The 22053-nt window shown below is 44.8% G+C and overlaps 3 protein-coding genes across 6 annotated transcripts; all 3 read left to right on the forward strand.

Annotated features, from left to right (window-relative positions):
- Positions 1-739: 739 nt before the first annotated feature.
- Positions 740-11837, forward strand: zc3h13 (zinc finger CCCH-type containing 13). 4 transcript variants are annotated; one of them, XM_023966000.2, is made up of 21 exons: positions 740-907; positions 1842-2009; positions 2160-2263; positions 2332-2446; positions 2523-2631; positions 3483-3661; positions 3733-3878; positions 4065-4265; positions 4362-4529; positions 4621-4964; positions 5059-5484; positions 5573-5818; positions 6492-6915; positions 7596-7792; positions 8047-9285; positions 9733-10341; positions 10483-10623; positions 10706-10906; positions 10988-11151; positions 11401-11536; positions 11633-11837. In XM_023966000.2, exons 2-21 carry the CDS (start codon positions 1851-1853, stop codon positions 11668-11670), a joined length of 5346 nt encoding a protein of 1781 aa, XP_023821768.1. In that variant the 5' UTR covers positions 740-907; positions 1842-1850; the 3' UTR covers positions 11671-11837. The 4 variants fall into 4 exon arrangements, with proteins under 4 accessions (XP_023821768.1, XP_023821767.1, XP_023821772.1 ...); XM_023965999.2 differs by having other exon boundaries at positions 11401-11837; XM_023966004.2 differs by having other exon boundaries at positions 7596-7708; positions 11401-11837.
- A 2756-nt stretch (positions 11838-14593) lies between these two features.
- On the forward strand, positions 14594-17463 carry rpl31 (ribosomal protein L31). Its single transcript, XM_004066600.5, has 5 exons — positions 14594-14732; positions 15145-15248; positions 16586-16711; positions 17110-17222; positions 17317-17463. Exons 2-5 carry the CDS (start codon positions 15145-15147, stop codon positions 17346-17348), a joined length of 375 nt encoding a protein of 124 aa, XP_004066648.1. The 5' UTR covers positions 14594-14732; the 3' UTR covers positions 17349-17463.
- A 946-nt stretch (positions 17464-18409) lies between these two features.
- On the forward strand, positions 18410-21784 carry chst10 (carbohydrate sulfotransferase 10). Its single transcript, XM_023965987.2, has 5 exons — positions 18410-18986; positions 19674-19777; positions 19856-20081; positions 20436-20541; positions 20876-21784. The coding sequence occupies exons 1-5, from the start codon at positions 18893-18895 to the stop codon at positions 21432-21434; spliced, it is 1089 nt and encodes a 362-aa protein (XP_023821755.1). The 5' UTR covers positions 18410-18892; the 3' UTR covers positions 21435-21784.
- Positions 21785-22053: the final 269 nt, after the last annotated feature.

Genomic DNA, 22053 nt, shown 5'->3' on the forward strand with positions numbered 1-22053 from the left:
TTAATCCTGTAAAAATACTGTTTGTATAAATTTTAGTTTGGAGTAATTAAATAATAATAATAAAAGAATTGGGCTCAGTAAGTGGTTAAACTTAATTCAAAGCCATTTGGAACTTTGCTAATTGCTGTTCATTGTTACACTTCTGTTTATGATGTTTATCTTTTTATTTATTGGTTTGAAATAAATGAATAGCCTAAATGGAAAATACTAAAATACATAAAAATAATACATGCTTTTTTTTCTTTTTACTGCATCAGTTTTGCAGATAAAAAAAACTCTGTCTAGTTATTGTCAGCTGAAACTGTGAATTAACATAAATTGTTTTGCTCATGAAATTCTTTGTTTCCTCCTTAATGTATTCACAAGTTTAGCATCAAAAATCAGTTAAAAATATATTTTTTAGTGATTTACTGTAAATTACTTCCAACAACTAAAAATCACTGTACATGGTGATACAATGAAATTGCAGCAGCCTTGGAGTGATGAAGATAAAATAAAATAGAAATACTGTAACTCACATCTCTAAACAAAAAATGTACAATATATACAGAACAGTTAAATATTAAATACGTGTGAAATATAAAATAAATATAAAAATTCATAACATTCTTGTTGCTATTGTTTCATTTTTAAAAATCTGTTACTGAATCTGAATTTGGTATGGTGGGCTCTGTAGTTCCCGAGGGATACTGAGGGGGGCGGAATTTCATCAAAGACCTGCAATCCTGCTTGAACCACCACAGAAGAAGAGACGGCCGCGCTCAAGTGACATGCGCACTAGCCGCCAACATGAAGGCAGTTTGGGCATTTTCTGTTTTTGATTTTAAAAAATAAGTCTTAATTTTTCTCGCGTTTGCAGTTCACCAACTGGATTAGAATAAAAAGCAACACCATATCTAAATATCGGGTGAGACAATTCTATTGTTTCTGGGCTTCGTTTTGAACAGGTTTTGCTTCTTTGTGTAAACTCAAAGGCCCCTGCTACTAGCATAACGACATAATAACTTTAGCCGCACTTTGCTCACATTTCCCCATGTTTAGATACGCTCAAAGATATTTATTCAACATATTTTTATTCATATAAGCTGTGCGTATTTACTCATTTGCCATATTAGTAAGGCACGACGATGTTAGCTAAGCTAATCTGTCACAGACACAAATAGCGGTGCAAAACTAACCGTGTTGTTGTAGGAAGGGTTTACTAAAAGGGTAACAAAAATTATATATTTTATTTTTGTTTTTAGAACGAATAGTCTCATTTCAAAGTTGTGTCAAAATACGTTTAAATTAGAAAACAGACTGATGACTCTGGAGCAATAAAAAATAGCAAATGATAAATATAAATAATAAAGAAAGCCGTAAAACGAGCATTTCTGCTGCATCCCGATAAACCTCCACATGTAAATACAAAAACTGGATTTAATCAACTTTGGTTTTTGTATTCTTTCAATTTTGCAAACGTTTTTTTTTTTAACTTTATTGTTCATCAACTTACAAAACAATGCTTGAAAAAAACTCAAAGTTTAGAGTGTTTTTTTTTTAAATCCCTAAAAAAAGATTTTTTTTTCTAACCTCCTGACTGACAGAAAACAAAATAGTTTTAAATCCACCAAAAACTTCAATTCCCAGAGCCCCACGCCTTCTCATTTGGTTTCAATGAAAAGTCTGTGTAGATTGCGAAGGACAATATTTTCTGGCTAGTTGTCTGGAGGTTCATTTATTCTTTTACATTTTTTTCCATTCCCCTAATTAATGTTACTCCTGTGATTTCAGAACAACTATTATCCGTGAGTTTGGATTATGTTTATTACATTTGTATAAAGTGGGTTTTGTGTTTCCAGTCCTGCAGAATGTCCAAGATCAGGCGGAAGGTAACAGTTGAGAATTCAAAAACCATATCTGACAGCAGCAGTACCACAACCAGCGCCGCCACCAACCCCACCACCCCCTCTCGCAGGCCCAGTGTGTTTGAACGGCTCGGGCCCAGCACCGGGACTAACGCTGCCGAGGTACAGAACCTCTAAACTTTAAAATTGGACTTTTCTTTCCCCCGTGATTATCCTGGAAAGATCCTGGAAAGCAGCCTGTGGTTGTTGCGTTTGGGTCTCCTGACTTGATGCTTTGGCAGATGTCATCATGGGTTCACGTGTGTCTTTCAGAGTCAGTGTAGAAATTGGCTGAAGACCGGTAACTGCAGCTACGGCAACACTTGTCGCTACACACATGGCAGTCAGACACGAGGCAAAGGGTTCAGTTTCAGCAGGTAAGACACCGGATTTTTCAAAGCCGGCTGCAACTTAAAGAATAATTCACATGTCTTGCTTCTTGGAGGTCAAATGAGAGACCAACAGGTGATCTGCGAGAGAGGATGAAGAATAAGAGACAGGATGTCGACCAAGAGAACTTAAAGCGCGACTTGGACGAAGCCACATCCCCCACAGTGAGAGTGAGTTTAAAACCATTTATGGTCTGCAGAAATACTTTTTGATTTGAACTTGGGTCATAGTTCTCCGTGTCTGTAGCAGAGAGACTCCTCCAGAGGCCGACACAAAGAAGAGGACATTAAAATCACAAAGGAGCGGACTCCAGCCAGTGAAGAAGAGCCTACAGAGTGGGAAGCCAACCGTGAAGGTTTGGTTTGACCCTTTTCTCAACCTTAGTGAGCAGTTTACATTTCCAGATCTGTGATTTCTCCTACCTTTTGTGTTTTTTCATGTCATTTTTTTGACGTCTCATCTGGTAAAACTGATCTTTTATTTTATTTTTTTAAACCTGATTACGGCCTAAAATTTGTTTAACTACGTCAACAGTTCTCTGTTCTAATATATATAACTGTTCAGAAACGCCAGCGCTCTATTTGGTGACTTCTTCTCCTTTCCTGACGTGGGGTATTCCACAGGGATTTGTTCTCAACCCTCTTCTTTTTGTGTTTTATCTTTTTTAGAAATTTTCATTCCGTTTTCGGGTAAATGATAATCAGATTTGTGCACTTTTTGAAAGAGGATGATGAGTTTTTCTTCACCTCACTGCTCCGGTGTCCTGATGATATAAAGACTTGTGCATCAGCGACTTTTAAATGTCCTTTTTCCACATTTAATTAAAGAAAAAGACAAAACTTTTATTGTTGTTTTTTCACTGGTTTGCCTCATTAAAAACTGTCTTGGAGTAAAGAGGAAGTGTTCCCTTTAATTCCCCCAAGCAGCAGTTATGTTAGTTGAAACTACTATACCTGGCCAAAATGAGGGCAGTTCTGTTGAGACATTATTTGAAATCATGAATCCACGATTTTAATCGTCATTTATTTGGTAATGGAGCTGCAGATGTGAGATATAAGTTGGCACTTTTTCCCCCAAACACAAACGGGATTTCATTTGATACTTGTTTTTATTTTTATTTTAACTTTTCAATGAAATCCTCATGCTCTGCTAAATTTTTTCCTAATCTGTGCAGCATTTAATTGGATATTTTCCTGTGGTTTGTAGATTCGGATGTTGGCGACTACGACTACGAGTTATCTCTAGAGATGAAGCGGCAGAAAATCCAGAGGGAGCTCCTGAAACTGGAGCAGGAGAACCTGGAAAAGAGAGAAGACATGGTCATCAAGAAAGACGAGCCTTCCGCCAAGAGCAGAAGCGCGGCCCTGCCGAAGGTGAATTCGAAGGTGATTATTGGCGGCTGGGTGTTCTCCGTCCTCGCCGCGGACGCTTTCTAAGTCTCCCCTCCTTCCCGCAGGTTTCCCCTGAGCTGCTGTGCTCCAAAGATTCACCTTCATCCAGAAGGTCCAGCTCCCCGAAGCACAAAAGTGGAACCAAAGGTGCCGGGTCCAGCAAGAAGGAGAAGAAAGCCTCTCTGACTTTGGCTGTTTCAGAAACTGCAAGGTATTTTGGAGCGACACGATTTAAATGGAAATCTACAGAAATGCTTCCAATGTCTCAATACGGACGTTTCCTGTCTTAAATCCTGCTGTGGGGATTTTTTTGTGTCGTATTTGGTCATTTTTGCACCTCAGTTTATCCGCCCACGTCTGTTTTTGTGTGGTCTAAGACGTTTTTGTGATCCATCAGGCCCTCCAAAGGCAGCCACAGTAAGAAGAAGGGCCCCCGCACGCCCAGCCCTCCCCCTCCTGTCCCGCTCGACCTCCCCGTCGTTGGGAAGAAGCACAAAGGGAAGCACAAGAACAAGGAGAAGACGGAAGAGAAGCAGAAGGAGGGAAAAGACCGCGGAAGAGATGTGGAGAAGCACAAAGAGAAAAAGGAAAAACGACGGTACAGTTCAGCCGTTTGAAGTGTTTTAGCTCGTTTAGCCGACTCTCATCAAACTGTTGCTTTTCCTTCTTCTCTGTTGATGCTACATTTTTTTAGGGACCGATCCGATAGTTCCCATAAGGCCAAACGAGTGCAGACGTCAGATGAGCGGTCCAGCAGCGTGTCGTCCCCCTCTAGAGGCGTGTCCCCCTCATCCAGGAAGAAATCCGTCTCCCCCAAAGTTTCCTCCCATAAGACTTTGTCCCTTTCGTCTCCTCGCCGCAGGTTTGCTTCATAACCGTGATGATCTTTTCTTTGTTTTAAACGCTATAACTGATGAGTTATATATATAAATATATATTTTTCCTCATCCCAGGTCTCCTTCCTCCTCCCGACACCAGCGTTCTCCCTCTCCCTCCCGCCACCACTCCCCCTCCTCCCACTCGGGGTCTTCTGCCCAGCGCCACTCTCCATCGCCTCGACGCCGCCGCTCGCCATCTCCGGTTTACCACCGGAGCTCCGCGGCGCACGCCTCCGTCTCCTCGCCCACGAGTTCCCGTCGCTCCCGGTCCCCACCAGCCTCCCATGACACCCCCCCATCTCACCGGCGTTCGGAGAGATCCACCCCGAGCCGGCACCACTCCAGGGGCAGAGAGAGGAGCCGGGGGGAAAGGGAGAGAACTCCACCCCCCCAGGAGCGCAGACATGAACACAGAGAAGGTATCTTTCGTTTTGTTTTTTCAGAAAATCGTTCTTATAGCTATCATTTTATGGGAAATTGATCAGATTTTTCTTTTATTTGTTTTTTTTTCAGATCGCGGCAAGCGGGACAAAGATGGCGTCCGTGAAGACAGAGACTACGACTCCGAGCTGATCGCAGCCCGAGAGGAAAGGGAGTCGAGGGACGCTCGTGACCGGCGCGATGTCCGCGATCGGGGGAGGGAACCGGTGCGAGAGTCCCGCGACAGTCGCGACAACAGGGACACGAAGGACTCCAGGGACAGCAGGGGGGACGGGCGCTCCAGTCGGGAGTCACTGGAACGGCGGGATCGAGAGCGGGAGCGAGAGAAGGAACGGGACAAGGAGAGGGAGAGGAACGACTCCTACAGGAAGGAGGATGCAGGTCAGGACGACAGACTCTACGCTAGAGGTCACGGACGCGATGACGGCGGCAGAAGCGAGGGTAGGACGGACCGAAATGGACGAGGAAGAGGCCGTCCAAATGAAACGGTTGACAAAGGTGAGACATGTTTGTGATGAAGTGTTGTTTTTTTTTTTGGTTCAGTCGTGGCTCCCGCTCTGAATATCCTCCGCTGTCGTCTTCTCAGGCTCACTCAGAAACTCCCGCAGTTCCCAAATGGACAGCAGCTACGACAACTGGGAGTCCCGGAGCAGCGCCGCGCGGGACCGAAGCCTGGAGAGAGGCGCAGACCGCAGCACGACCGAAAGAACCTCCGAGAGGGTTCCGGACCGGGATCGCTACGAGGGGGAGAGGCGGGAGCAGCCCCGAGACTCCTCCTACGACAGGAGGGGGGGCCACGGCGAGCGGGACCGCAGAGACACCCGGGACAGAGGTGAGACGACGGAGGACAATTTGTTTATTGGGGCCGCAAAAGCAGATTCCTGTTCACAAACCTAAAGACAACCTGATTTTAATCTATGATCAATTCTGCAACTCTCACCTGACAAGTCAAGATCCTAACAATCACTTTAATTAAACCTAACGTCCTTTATAAATTATTTTTATTTATTTACTTATGGGTAAACCAGAAAAGTCTTTTAAATAGACCTTTTTCTTAGAGATGGCAAAATAAAGGCTTGTTCCTCAGAAAAAATTAATTAACATTTGAAGAGTTCAACTTAATGTATGTTTTGTATTTCATAAAAAAACATTTTCTTTTTTTTATTTTATTTAAAGAAGGGTAAAACCTTTTTTATTGAGTTAGAGGGTGAACACAACGGCAAAAAGTGTGACGTTCTAATTTGTATTGATATTTTAAAGGAGGTAATTTATCGATAGAAATTAAAGATTTGTGTAAAATTTTTAGTTGTGAGTTTAAATCCAAGCTTTTTTATTTTATTATTTATCCTTCTCAAAATAATAAAATTTAAAAAAGTAGGAGTCTGCTGCTGGCCATCATGCAGAATGCAGCCTTACATTGACTTTCCTTTTTCTTTTTTCATCTTTAAATGTAATTATCCAGTTTGTATCATTTGTAACTTTACACGTTTCTCTTTTTCCTGCAGATCAAAGGGCCGTCTCTCCCTCCAGATATCCAGGCAGGTCGGAAGAGTCCGACCGGGACGATCGACGGACAGACCGGTCGGAGGACAGACGGGACGACCGGGCCCGAGAGCGGGAAAGAGAGAGGGAGAGGGAGAGAGAGAAGGAGAAGGAGCGAGAGAGGGAGAGAGAGAGGGAAAAGGAGCGGGAGAAGGAGAGGGAGGCAGAGAGGGAGCGAGCTCGGGAGCGAGAACGCGAGAGAGAGCGTGAGGAGAGGGAGAGGGAGCGAGAGAGGAAGGAGAGGGAGAGAGAGAGGGAGCAAAGGGAGCGAGAGAGGCAGCGGGAGTGGGAGGAACGGGAGAGGGGGAGGGAGGAGAGGCGGGAGAGGAGAGACGACGTCCGGGAGGATCGGTCCGTTCGAGACACCCGGGAGGATCGCAAGCTGAGGTATGTGTGGATGCCAGATCTCTGAAATGCAGCACGGAGTCACCATTTATGATAATTAGCAGAAAATTAGGAGAAAAATTGCTTTACATTGGACAAAGAAAAGATTATATATTTAAAAGGTGAACATTTCATGACAATAAAGGTGTAAAATTAAAGAGAGAGTCAAAGTTTATGAGAATAAAATTGTGAAGTTATAAGAAAAAGTCTAAATTTTTATAAAAGTACAATTATTTTTTAAAAAAAAGGACATTTTACGAAAACAAACAGACAAATATGAGAAAAGGTTACAAAATAAAGTTGTGATAAATAAATAGTCGTACAATTATAAGAAAAAAAGGCTAAATTTTATCAGAATAATAATGAACTATAAATTATGGAAAATGACATTTAAAAAAAAAAAGACTGATGACATCACACGGCTCAAATATCTCACTAAATCTGCTTAACCTTTTTCCGTGACAAAGCAAGACTTTATAAAGTACTTTTTTCCCCCAATATTTCATGACAATATTCTTTATTCTCATAATTTTATATTTTATTTCCTTATATTCCATTGTAGAGATGCAACACACTTCAGTTTTAGACTTCTTAAATCAGAAATGTGTTCATCCAAAAGTAAAAAAAAAACGATATATGTGTATGTTTAATGTTTAAAAAAAATGATTTCTATTCCTTTTTAGTCGCAAGAGAGCGCGGGTGGAGAGCAGCCCAAGCCCCCGACCCTCCCCGAAGCGGGCGGCGAGAGACTTGAGCCCGGCCGACAGCGACGGCTATAATAGTGCCGAAGATAAAAGTGAGCGCCCTATTGGCCGAGGGCCGGCCAAGCTCCACCCACAGCCCCTCCTCCCCAGCCCCGTGTGTCTGCCTCCATCTGACAGTAGGAAAAAATCTCTTTAAAACAGACGCACTCCTGTTTTTGGAGGAAATGCGCCTCTGCAGCACTTTCTCAACCGGCATGCTTTGACTTCTGGTTTGGCTAAAATGTTTTTCATTTTCTGGCTGTCGGTGCAAATTTTACTGTCAGACAAAAAAATGTGGAACTTTTACCAAAGCAAACGTAGTTTTTCTTGGAAAATCTTTGCTAATGTTGGAGAAAAAAACGCTTTGAAATATCGACTGTTTCCTGTCCAGGTGGAGACAAGCACCGTCTGCACAGCCAAGTGGTGAGACCTCAGGATCGCCTGTCGCGGTCGCCACCGAGAGGCGCCGCTTCGGACGACAAAGCCCCCCACTGGAAAGACGAGGAGCGCCGAGGAGCTGCGGAGAAAAGGGAAGCACGGGGCCGAATCGAGGAGCCGGAGCCTCGCAGCGCGGAGCGATGCCGAGGAGCAGAGAGGCGCGGGGAGTACCTCCCTGAAGCCGAGACCCGCGGTAGAGGGAGAGACCAGCGCGAATCGAGTCCTCCGCCGCCGCCACCGCCGCCTCTTGCAGCCATCGCCACTCGCGGTGAAGACAGAGACACTGCTGGCTCTCAGGCCAACGAGGAGGGCAAGAAGAAGGTGAAGTCGCAGAGGAAGGGCATGAAGAAAGCTCGGAAAGAGGATGGAGCCGCCTGTGGAAACCGTCTCGCTGCTCCGGCGGAGCGGTTCAACCCTGAGCCTCCGCCCCCCGCCTCTGCAGACGTGCCTCCGCTCATGCCCTCACCAAGGAAAGGAGCCAAGAAGAAGGCGCTCGACCGGAAGAGGAAGCGGTCGCGAGGAGAAGACTCTGAAGCCTCTGAGGAGGACGCGTCGGCGCCTCCGCCTCACAGTAAGAAGAAGAGAGGACCTCGGACTCCACCCCCCTCCATGAGGCCGGACCACCGGGGAACCGGAGGCAACGCAGAACCGTCGCCGCTCTCCAAAGTGGACAACTTCAGTGACTGGTCGGACGAGGAGGTGACGGACCGGAGCGTCCCTATGGAGAAACAAGCCCCTCCCAGTTCTGGAGACAGAGCTCCGATGGAGACTCTGAGGAGAGGCGGAGCCCCCAGGATGGGCAGAGACAGGTGTAACCCACCTGCCATCGCCCCGCTGCTTTCCCAGGACCCCCCCATGCTGATGCAGACTATGGCCCCGCAGCCTCTCATGTTGCAGCCCGTGCTCCGCAAACTGCCCCCGGAGCAACCGCGCAGCAGCAGCATGGGGAGCAACCAGAGCCGGACGTCCTCCCGGCGCCCCCGCTCACCGTCCAACGAGTCGGGACACAGGGACGACCACCAGGGTCTGCGGCCGCGCCGGGGACGGCTGCATGGCGCCAACTCCCGAGATCGGGAGAGGGAGCGAGAGCGCGAGAGGGAGCGGCCGGCGCTCGGGGACGCTCCGGGAGCTGAGAGGAAGTCCAGAATCGACCAGCTGAGGAGAGGAGAGCCCAGCCGCAGCACGTCGTCAGGTACGTCTTCATTCTCAAACCGGATTTCCGCTGCTCCGTGCAGTGCACGCGTCTGCCTTGCGTTTCATGAGGAGTCTGTCAGTTAGTCTACATGAGCTCTATTGCGTCTCCAAGATCTTATAAAGTTCTATTTTGAATCCCACACCTGTTTCCTGTTCCTCTGGCTTTTTGATGGGAAATACTCCTGTAAAAGACGGACGTCAGACACGACGGAGGCGATGTACGCATTCCCATTGATTATTGGACGTTCTATTTTCTTGCCTCAACGCAAAGGAGACAAACTGCAGGCTTTATTCCGGGTAATCCAGATCCTGGAGATCCACCACCCACCTGCTGGCTTTTGGTTTCCTGGGTCGGGTGACTCCAGGATCTCCACCACCAGGGGTGGGAAAAGTAGTGGCCTAAACCTCGAATATTTGTAATCCAGCAGAGTCGTTTGTTTCACAGACCGTCAAGACTCCCGCAGCCACAGCTCCAGACGCAGCTCTCCCGACTCTGAGAGGCAGGCGAGGTCCAGGTCTCGAGCCGGCTCCTACGACAGCCGGGAGCGGGACCGGGAGCCGTTTGACAGGGACCGAGAACGCGACCGAAAGGAGCTGCGGCCCCAGCAGCAGCCGCAGCAGCCGCCGCTCCTCCAACAGCCCCTCCAGCAACAGAGAGACTGGGAGCCAGAGCCCAGAGACTGGCAGGGCCGTGGGCGGGAGACCCTCGGAATGCGCCCGGGTCGGGAACCTTTGATGAGGGACCGCGACGCCAGAGACCGCGAGCGCCTTCTCCCCGAGGGGATCATGCAGCAGCACGAACGAGAGAGGGAGCGGGACAGGGACGGCAGGGCCGAGAGGGGAGCTGATCGGGAGAGGGAGAGGATGATGATGATGGACCTGCCGCCACTCGGAGACCCCAGGGCTCCGGGTCGAGGAGACGCCAGGCAGGAGAGGGTTGACTATGAGCCACTGCTGCCAAGGGAAGCCTTCAGTCCTGCAGAGGAGAAACCCAGCAACAGTCACCAAGCTGTGGGAGATCAGAGGGAGCTGGAGAAGAACGACAGCGTGGACGGTAAGGGCATTGACGCAGAGCCATCCTCTGGGACCTGTCTATAACCTGGAGGGAGTAAAATCCTACTAAAATTCAGAAAGTATTCTTCTTACCCTCACCTCCTCCTCTCCTTAAGGGATTTTGTGTGCGCTGTGTTTTCAGGCGACGATGACGCTAAAGAAGAGGAGCAGTCTGTGGCGTCCGTTAGAGAAGATTATGAACCAATCAGTGACGACGAGCTGGATGTGATACTGGCCGACAGTCAGAAGAAAGAAGATCAACCAGAGGAGGAGAAAGTCACTGGTACCGATAACAAAGCATTTCTTTTATCGTAAGTTTGTTTACAGCAAGAAAGCTTCACGCCGCACCTCCTTCGTCGCCGTAGGTCCTCTGGACGTGATCGACGTGGACTGGTCCAGCCTGATGCCCAAACAGAAGCAGGAGCCGCGGGCCGCAGGAGCCGCCCTGCTCCGCTTCACGCCGGGCGCCGTGCTCCTGAGAGCGGGAATCTCCAAGCGCCTCGCCGGACCAGAGCTGCTCGAACAAGTCAAGGAGGTGTGCAAGTCGGAGCTGGACGATCCCAAAGGTGAGCTCTCCAGACGAGCCCGCTGCGTTCGCTCCCTCCCCTCTGCGGTTCCTCCTCACGGCGCAGAATCTGTCCCGACAGACCTGGAGAAGCTCTTCGAACACGACCTGGGAGCTCTGAACATGGCGGCCCTCAACAGGCGGGTGGAGAGGGCCGGCTTGCTGAGCAACCTGGGGCCCTGCTGCAAGGCTCTGTGCGCTCGCCGGGACTTCGCCATCCGGCGCCAGCTGTTGAAAAACGAGAAGGTAGACGTCCTCATCACCTGATTTGTGCGAACACTCCCTCCTGAGATTTTCCTCTAAATCTTTAACGTTCATCTGCTTTTGTCTGCTCATTTAATGAACCATAAATGAATAATATTAATTGAGAATGAACGTTTTAGAGCCTGTAATCTGCTGTCATTTTGGGACTTTCTGTGAGCAGTTTACACTCCAGCACCTTCAGGAATCCGATTTTCTGGCCCCACCTTGACACCGGCTGAACTCTCTCGTCAGGGGTTGGCCAAGCAGTACCCGGCCACGCCTGTGGTGGACAACGACCTGCTTCAGATGAGCATCCGCCTCTTCAGAAGGACCGTGGCGGGCCAGACCTCAGCTCCGGAGAGCGCAGCAGCCCCCGACGCCGCCGATAGTAAGCTAAGCTCAGCGCAGCCCGAGGTCTGTGCGTCCTGAGAGTCAGACTCCAGAAACCGAGCCCCCTTTTTTTTTTCTCCTTTTTTTTTTTTAGTCCTGACAGGAAAAACGGATCAACTGCAAACTGTGTGAATCTTGCTTTACGTGTTTTGGGTGACCTGTAAGTGCCGCTCCAAAGACTTTAGGCCATAACGGCCACACGACGTCAGCTTCACGAACTTTAACCCCGGCTCTTTGTCTTTGCATGTTGTGTATGGGTTACTGCAACTGTGCATTAAAATGGTTAGATGTTTTTGTAACGCCTCTCTTCTTCCTCTCTGATCCTGCAGCTTAGCTCAGTCAGCACTTCTGGTTCCAAAGGAATCGACTAACAAGTTCAGATGACTTTATTATGATTCACTGAATTTAACTCTGTGGTTGTGGACTCTGGAAAAAAAAACTGCTTCCTGTTTCACTCACTGATATAGTGCTGTATGACGGAAGCATTGTGTTTCTACTGGGGATTTAAAAAAGAGTCAATTTCTCATCATGTACTGGAAAAAAATCAGGTTTTTATTTCAAGTTATCCACTTTTTTTATTAGATATTTTGTACAAATTGTGTATTAAGTATATGTTGTTTATTTTCGGCCCGAATTTAAAAACGTTTTAATTGTAGGTTGTATTTTTTATCGCAGACCTCATGAAAGAAACTTAAATTCTGCCATCAGAAAACTTCAAACGTGACTTTTTAAAGGTGATTTTAGGCGTCTTTTGAGTCCTGGTTTTCCACATCAGATAACCAACTGTTCAGGGGAATCTGTTACGATATGTTATCAGTATTTTCAAATGAAACTCGTCTTTCCACAACGACCTTATTGGCATATATGTTTCAGTTTCCATCTTCTCGGGCTAACAGTCCAGACAGGCTGTTGGTTTCAACAGAAACCATGACTTCCTTCGAGTTTCAAGACCATCCTTCTGCCATGTTTTCCTCTATGAGCAGCTATGAGTATGACTTTATGCCACGTTTTAGATTCATTTGGGACCGGCCGAGCCCTGAGCCTAATGAAGACCAGGTATGTTCTACACCCAGGGGGGGAATATTTGGGAGATGTGGCAATTCCAAACAGCCTGATCAGGTTTGGAATCGCCACGCCGAAAGACTTCCTCGTGGAAATAGCAAACGTTCACAACAATTTTGGTTTCTTGTCTGAGATCCTCAGTGAGAGCGGTCTTTTCTGGATATCTTTGTCCATCTTTTGCACTTCTTGAAGAAGTTTGGGCCTGAGCTGGAGCTGTTGGAGCGCCTCATCCGTCCTATTTCTCTAACAGGAAGTTCATTCTGATTTGAGTTTTCCCTAACTTCAATTTGGAGCAATGACTGCCTTTTAATAAAAATAATAATAATGGATTGGATTTATCTGCGCTTTCTCAAGTCACTCAAAGCGCTTACATTGTGTCCATTATTCATTCACTCCTCATTCATACTTGGTGATGTAGCTACTGTTGTAGCCACAGCTGCCCTGCTGACAGAGGCGTGGCTGCCAGTTCACGCCTACTGCCCCTCTGACCATCACCGGGACATTCATGCACATTCACACACTAGTGGAGCCACACTGGAGGCAAGGAGGGTGAGGTTTCTTGCCCAAGGGACACGACAGTTGACTGGGGGGAGCAGGGATCGAACTGCCGACCCTTCGATCATTGGACGAGCTGCTCAACCACCTTATTGTATCATAATTCTGTCTCCATAGTGCTCCCCTTTTCTACATATTTAAAGACCCGCTCCGATGGAAATTGTATTTTTTTTTTGTCTTTTTAACATGTTCTTGTAGCATTGTTCTGATGATGGAGCAAATATTTAAAATAAATGAGTGAATCAGGAGCAGAAGAAAGAAGGTTGTTTGAAAAAGATTGTATTTGTTATATAGGAAATACACAGGGTGGGGCCACGAGGTCCCTGCTCCGCTCCATTCTGATGGAGACAAAAACAAACATGAAAGTCTTTGTTTTCCCCATCTGAGCCCAAAACTGAACGGCTGCTAAAGTTAGATTGGGAGTGTAAGATAGCAGGAGCGAGTGTAAATAGAGAACTCTCAGTAACGGGAAGGGGGGCGAGGTTGCTCCATATCAACATATCCGCTCACAACTCGGGAGGTGAATTTCTGATGAACTTCTTCCGCTCTGCAGAGACTATGTAAAAACTTTTTATTTTGTGCTGAAAATTCTATAATTAAATTATTAAAAACTACTGGCAACGCTTTGAAAATAAATAAGACATATAAAACCAAACCATAAATGTCAACTCAAGTGGCAAATGCCTTAAAATGTTGTAAGAAAAAGATCACATGTTCATCATTCATCTATACGTTTATGAAATAATGACATGTCACCACTTTTTCTAATCATGTTTTGGTGTATATTTTCTTTTTAAAAGATGACCTTTCTCAGAAAATTATGATTCCTGAGATTAATTCATAATGAAATTAAAAATCATTGTCTCTATCAATTTGCAGGGGGTACACAGGCAGAAACAATCAATTTATGCTCACATTAGTGTAAACACCATGAAAAACAGAATGTTGTCGAATTCGTATTAAGGAATTGTTCACAGAAACTGTCACACCGGAACTACTGCTGCATTTTTACTTAGTCGTTTTTCTTATTTAGTTATGTGTATTCCTATATCTACCTAATATTACTTTACGTAATATTACTACGTTTGTATTATTTATCCTTTTTTGTCTAACCCCCTCACTTCTTTATACCCTGCTAGTTTGGACGAGAGCAAAAGACACCGAAGACAGATCGGTCTTCGATGAGCAAAACAAAAATACATGATTTCAAAAACACACCCCTGTTGTGTCGAACACTTGCAATTCACAACTCAAATGCACATCCGGAACCTTCGTCTTTGGGTTGCTTAAATATTGTAACCACACAAAACAATAATGTTGCGAAAAAGAACAACCAGCTCTGAAAAATAAAACAGAAGATACACATACAGAATCTTTATTATCGTGTGGTTTTCTTAGAAATTAGCGGATAAAACATACTGTGAAAAAGAACGAGAATATTTAACACGAATATCTAGACACGGAACCCTTATCGTTGTGTTTTTCCGGTAAACAATTGTCAACGGATCGATTTCCTTTACCCGCGATCCTTTGCGTTGAGTCCGTCCTTCCGACTTCCGCCTCTGCTAAGAGCCGAGGTGAGTATTTTTCCGACAGAAAAATTGTTCAGAATCTGCCGCCATCCTTTGTTTTTAAAGACACAAACGTACAAATAATCATTTAATATAGTTACACAAGCACTAATTTGCGAGTTGTGTCGTATTTTGTCGGCGGTAAAGGTAAATCTTGGAAGAAATGGTGGCACAGTGGTTAGCACTTGAATCGCCGACTCCACGGCATGACTGCATTGGGCTGAAAGTTTACTGCAGTTCAGATTGCTTTTGAGGCAAAACGCTGCTCCCGTAAAAAATAACAATAACCAACATTTGTGCTTTTTCTTCTACTCCTTGAAATCTGCAGTCGTTGGAATGAGTTAGCTTCATGCTAGTATTTATGTACCATGTAGCCGCTGAATGCAAACGCATAATTAAATGTCTTCTCTTGATGCAGATGGCCCCGACTAAGAAAGGAGAGAAAAAGAAGGGGCGTTCAGCCATCAACGAGGTGGTGACCAGAGAGTACACCATCAACATCCACAAGCGCATCCATGGAGTGTGAGTACAGCTAGCATCGTCCTCCTTTTGGTTTGTTAAGGCTTTCATTCATAAATCTGCTGTTATTATATTGTTAGGATGGCATATTAGCTAGAAAAACGCCACCATTATTTTAAACACTTGAGTTAAAGATGTAAACAAGTTGCAATCCAGCGAAACCTTCCCTTCATATTGTAGGATTAAATATTAGGTTTGTGACAACATTTAAAACGGCACTGGAAAGGGCTTAAAAACAACTTTCCAATGGTATAAAGATCATCCAGGTTGAGCAAAAAATAAGAAAGTTATGGCATTTTAATGTAGGGCGTCATTTTATTCCTTAAATAGAAAGGAAAACAGCAAAATGACCATGACCTGAATCAAATATGAGTGTTCTCAGTGTCAGAACTAACCAATCCAAGAAAGAGAGTTGTCATTACAAAGTTAGTCAAAAGAACTACATCAATAGTAAAAGTTATTTTAATAAAAATCCCTAATTCTACAAGTATTTCACTAAGCGACGGCTGCTTCTTTATGTTTGTGGACATTGGCTGCAGCCAATCAGCTTACGCAAAACTGGTCACATGACCTCATGTTCCAGCATTCACTGCTTTGGGCGCAGAGGTTTGCAAACGGGGGAACAAAACAGGACCTGCTAACTTTTATTTTCTCATGAAATTTGCAGGAGATGGAGAACACAACAGCGAAAAAAATCCAATATCAAAATCAGACAACAACTAACTTTAATTAAAAAGCTGACAAGTGGTTTTTTGAACTGAAGTTTTCGTTCGGGAAAATTCCCTACTTTATACTCAATTCAATTTTGTTTGTGTAGCCCAAAATTGCAACAACAGTCGTCTCGGTGGGCTTCGTACCGGTAATTGTAAACATAAAATCAAAAGGATCATAAATGCATAGAATTCAATAGGAAAATTCTAAACAGACTAAACTAAACTGGGCATCCCTGCCCTTTGACCCTCCTTTCACTGGATGGATTGAAAATAAATTTGAGAAGCAGGTCAAAGACAAACCAATATTTTATTACTAGATATTGTCGACTGTATGTAACCCAACAATCGAGCAACCTTTGCCCAAAGACAGCCGTCGCTGCAGGATCACGCACAGGTCTGATCGCTGTTTTGGAAGAAACTTTGCACATACGTAGTTGGAGCCATTCTTTTTAAAATTGTGTAGATTTTCTGCTGAAAATTATTAGAAAAATCAAGAGGACAACTTACAAATGTTGGATCTGTGTAGTTATCTTGTAGAATTTCCAGTTTTCTGTTTAGATCCAGCGATCCACCTGGTTTTCTAGATTTGAAGTCTAAAGCCGTTTTTTGTTGCGCCTCCTCCTGCAGGGGCTTTAAGAGGAGGGCTCCTCGCGCCATCAATGAGATCCGCAAGTTCGCCATGAAGGAGATGGGAACCCCCGACGTCCGCATCGACACTCGTCTCAACAAGGCCGTGTGGAGCAAGGGGGTCAGGTGAGGCTGGAGGTTGGAGGCCATAGGTGTGCGGGATCCAGAACCACGTCTCTGATGTCAGCTGGGGCAAATATTTTGTGGACTTTAGTCATCAGATCGTCACACTTTCAAAGTGTTTTGAGTTTGGTGGTGTTTAAATCTGAATTAAAAAAGAAAAAAGTTCTCATTTTTACCAAAACAGCTGAATGAAAAGTGTTTGCCTTAAATCGTTACAAATCTCAATGTATAAAAGTGTAAGAAAGGGAATTCTGTATTCTATTGAGCTTTTATTCTGGAATTATTCTCAGACTTTTATTAGAAAAGGAGAAGAAAAAGTGACTAAAAACACTCAGAAATGTGGATCAAAAGCTACCAAATTTGAAATGATTTAAATAATAAACCTCGCCTTTGCTGTGCAGGAACGTGCCGTACAGGATGCGCGTGCGGCTTTCCAGGAAGCGTAACGAGGATGAGGACTCCCCCAACAAACTGTACACCCTGGTCACGTATGTTCCAGTCACCACATGCAAAGGTGCGCATGCTGACACGATGGGTCACCTGTTTGATCGGTGAAATGATCAGTGAAAGCGTCCCTCACCGTCTGTTCTTCTGTTTTCCCCCTACAGGTCTGCAGACAGTCAACGTCGATGAAAACTAAATGTGTTTCACAATAAATTTATTCGTGATCAAGAATAAATTTATACAAAAAAAGGCTTTTGTCTTCATTTCTTTAGTGTGAAATAAAAATCTGGATGACAATGAATTAAAAAAAAGTGGCATTCTTTAGTCTTTTACTTTTAGAGATGGATAATTTTGTGCTGCTTTACAGATAAAGGATGTGCACCCAGAGATGGATTTTCAAAATAAGAGATGTTTATTTTCCCAAGTGTTATTGGAAAGATTAAAATCTGTTTCCAACGTTTTTGATCTTGAAACAAAAGGCTAAATGACCAGAATAAAGTGCTATATGTTTCTTGAATTGTCAACCAAATTGTAACATGTTTATAATATTAAGTTTCTTCTTTTTTTTACGTCTGACATTAAATTTGTACCTCATCCTGCAGAAATGAGGAACCTCCTGAAGGTGGGGTTAAATCCCAGAAAAAGTTAAATTAGTTTTAAAAGCTAGCCTCTAAATCAGCCTAACTTTGAACTCCTTTTAAATATAATTCTATAATCATGTCATTCATTAACAGTATGCTGGAAAGCCAGGAATTGGCAAAAAAGCTCAAGTTAGTCTGTCAAAATAAATCTCTGCAAGTGTGTGAAACTGATTTTTAAATATAAATGTGAAAAGAAATCATGCAGAAAGTTGTCTAATGTTGAGACCCCATTAATATTTGTTACTATGCAGCTGTTATAAATAAAAAACCAATTGGTTATAACTCGCATTGTACATTTATTACCAAGACTATAAATGCTTAAAACCTTCGATGGCATGCATTCAGTGGGTTTTAGGGCCTATATTTTAACACAAAACGCTTAACATATTAAAGACGATGCAGTCTTGATCATAATGTTCCGATTTTATATTATTAGTGGGAGGACAAGGATAAAATAGCCCCAAAAAATGTTTTTTCTTTTCCTTTTTTTTTTATTTCCAGAGCGATTCCTATTGCTACCACTTGGTGGCAACACCGCACCATCCAGTTTTGTTGTCAACCGCCCAAAAACCCAAGAAGAAGCAGACAAATGCAATAACGGGGTAAAGGCGCTAGGTGGAGCTGCTAGCTTTGTAAACATGTCCAGAGTAGCGGACTCATCGGGCTGGATAGCATCGTTTAACGTTTTTTTACGATGTTAGTGCTTCTTTTAAGTACACGTCCTGAGTGTATTTAAGTACGTCCGTCGTCGAAAAATTAAGAGATCCATGATAACCGAATCAAGAAAAAAAAAATCTAATAATTGTTTAAATCTGCTTGTTTTGAACGGACAAGTTGGGTTAGCTTATTCTCCATCTGTGTCCGCGAGCTAAGTGAAGCTGCTTGCTATCCTTTCAAAATAAAATGTCGCGTCGCTTCTAAATCCGGGTGTCTGACTCCTGTTGAAAACGACACTAAAGGCATGCGGTGCGCTCTCCGGCCGCCCGTCACGCACATGACGCGCGTTAAGGCGGGGTGAAGGCGTCGTGACCCCCGGACAGACAGGTGTCACCTTTTTTTTTTTTTTTTTTTTGGGTCGGCCGATGCTGACGGAACCACCATGCGGCACCACTTCCTGCTGCTCGGGGCTTGCGGATGGGTTCTGCTCGTCCTGATCTTCGTGAGCAGGTTCTTCAGCTTCAGAGCTGTCGATGGTAAGATCCAGAATCCCAGCAGATGTTAAGTAAAAGTCTGACTGATTTAATCATCCAAAAAACAACCTGAACTGTCCTTTTAATTGTAAACAAGTCTGTTTTTCCGCCCTGAAAGTGGAGCTAAATCACGCTCTACTTTAATTTAGCAGAGCAGATGTTGGAAAAACTTTGAGAAAGTTGAAGGTCAGAGGTTCTGCATCCATTCCAGCATTGATGAAAGAATTTCAAAAATGGACCGAACCATAGAAACAGATTTTTCTGTAAAATGACTCCAAAGGGATCTCAGTTTAATTTTTGTGGTCAATGAAAATATCCTTTTTTTAAAAAAAGCATTAATTCATTTATTTCCATTTCTATTCCTAAACCACTTCTTCTTTTTTTTTGGGGGGGGGGGGGGGGGGTAGGAAAAATACTATTAAATACTAATAAAATAGAAAAATGAAGAGGAAGCTTATAAACACCCAACAATGTTTTATTAAAATACTTAAATTGTTTTTGTTTTTTAAACTAGTTAAAATAGTTTTATTAAAGGTGTTTTCCTAAAACTAAACATCGCTTTGAAAGAGAAGACGGTTGCTGGTCTTCATCAATCCAAGCTTCCAGGTTACATTTATGACTGTTACCTATCTGGAGTTTGTGGCATAAAAATGATCCATCTCACAAACTCTTTATTGTTGCATTTATCAGATTATCCGGAGAGAACAGGTCAAAGTTGGACGGTGGCAGGCTCTAAAACGAGGCCCGCCCCTGTAACCATCCCAGAGAAAGGCGCCGCCAGGCCGTCCCGCCAGGTGAGCCCTTGTGAAAAACAAAACAAAAAAGAAAAGCACTCCAGCGGCCTACAAGCCACTAAAACCCTGCTTTTCCAGCCCTCGGCGGATCCCCCGGAGGCCGCCTGGGAGCAGGTCTGGGAGCGGCGGGACGAGCTGCTGTCGGCGGCGTGCAGAAACGCCAGCCTCAGCGGTTTGACCCACGTCCCCGTCACCAAGTTCGTCCTGGACCGGATCTTCGTCTGCGACAAACACAAGCTGCTGTTCTGCCAGACGCCCAAAGTGGGCAACACGCAGTGGAAGAAGGTCTTCATCGTTCTCAACGGTGAGACGGGAATTCAAACCATCGACCTGCAGGGAGGGAAGAAGCCAATGAGGGTGTTCCCGCCTGCTAGGTCGCTCAGAGGAGCCTGGAAGTGATAGACACAGAATAAAAACACAGTGTTTGCTTCGTAAAAGACAGAAAAGCAAACATTCACACAGATATTAATCCTCTTGGCTTCTGTCCTGATGATTACAAGCCTGTTGACTCCAAACCAGAGATAAGAACGCATCTATAAACGTTGTTCCTGCTTCAGCCGGAGAACAAGTTCTGCTATCTTTACTGTGTTTTTATGGCACCTCAAGGATCATTTCTGCTGTAAACAGTTTTACGGTTTTCCTCTTTCTCTGTCGGCAGGAGCGTTCACCACCGTAGAGGAGATACCCGAGAACCTGGTCCACGACCACGAGAAAAACGGCCTTCCCCGACTCTCCTCCTTCACGCCGCACGAGATAACCCTCAGGTTAGCATCTTCACGCAGCGCCGTCCTCCACAAAACAAAACACACCATTTCAAACTCTAAGTAAATATGGGTTTTACTTTTCAAATGTACACTTTTATTCCAAAAATCAGTTTTTTTTCCTTCTCAACTTTTTTATTTATTAGTTACATTCTCCTTGTCAATATAAGAGGCTGAATGATCAAAAATCCCTCGGATCGTCTGTTAGAGCCCGATTTGTATTGAAATGGATAGAGGCTCTTTAAATTTCTTCAAATAGATGTTTTTTTGGTTGGAAGCTTGGAGTTTTTTTCCCGGTCTTCTCTCTCTGAGCAGTCGTCTTCATCCTCCTCTCCAGGTTAAACACCTACTTCAAGTTCTTCATCGTGAGGGATCCTTTCGAGCGGCTCATCTCCGCCTTCAAGGACAAGTTCGTGAAGAACCCGCGCTTCGAGCCGTGGTACAAGCACGACATCGCCCCGGCCATCATCAGGAAATACCGCCGGAGCCACCGCGACAGCGACAGCGAGCGCGCCGGCTCCGGTTTGCACTTCGAGGACTTCGTCCGTTACCTAGGCGACGCCGAAGGCCGGCGCCACCTGGACCAAAAGTTCGGCGAGTCCGTCATCCACTGGGCGACGTACGCGGAGCTGTGTGCGCCCTGCGAGATCAAGTACGACGTGGTGGGCCACCACGAGACGCTGGAGCGGGACGCCCAGCACATCCTCAGAGCCGCCGGCATCGGCGGGCTGGTGTCGTACCCCGCCATCCCTCCGGGAATCACGCGCTACAACCGCAGCAAGGTGGAGCACTACTTCTCTGGCATCAGCCAGCGGGACGTCCGGCGTCTGTACGCGCGTTACCAGGGCGATTTCCACATGTTTGGATACTCCAGCCCGGACTTTCTCCTCCAATGAACGACGACAGAAGGTTTAGGAAACTTATTTATAGTTAGAGTTGAATCTATAAGTTATTATAACTCCTCATCTGCCGTGGATTTAATGTGGGTTCTGCTCCAACGTTACTTTTACTCTGTATTGTTCACAACTTTTAACAGTTTGTGTCTTTTAAGTGTTCTTTTTTAATGGAAGCCTGGTACTTTAGAAGGTTCTAACACCGTCTGACCTTTGACCTTTGCCTTTGTGCAAAGCACAGACGTAGACTGCAGATGGGTTTGGGAACGCAAGCGTGGTCTGTTTGTGTGCATAACACTGTTTAACGTGTGATATGTAGACAGAACAGGTTTATAATAAAGTTTGAGACTGAATGGCGTTTTAATGTTTGAGGTGAGGATGTGAAAAGTCCCCAAAAACCAAATGGGGATCTTAGCGTGAATGAATAATTTACACTTTTTTTAATCTGTATTTCATTTAACAGGTTAAATGTGTTAAATGTCCAAAAGATCAATAGAATTCATGTGAAAAAAATTACAATTTTAACTGAATAAACCTGCAAAAGTGAATAGAAGACGTTTAAGTACTAAACCTGAATAGCTTCAAGCAATTCAGGCTTTAAATTTGTTTTAATGGTTGAATA

This window comes from Oryzias latipes, chromosome 2 (assembly GCF_053564925.1).
Source record: "Oryzias latipes strain Hd-rR chromosome 2, Olatipes_Hd-rR_3.1".
Taxonomy (NCBI): Eukaryota; Metazoa; Chordata; class Actinopteri; order Beloniformes; family Adrianichthyidae; genus Oryzias; species Oryzias latipes.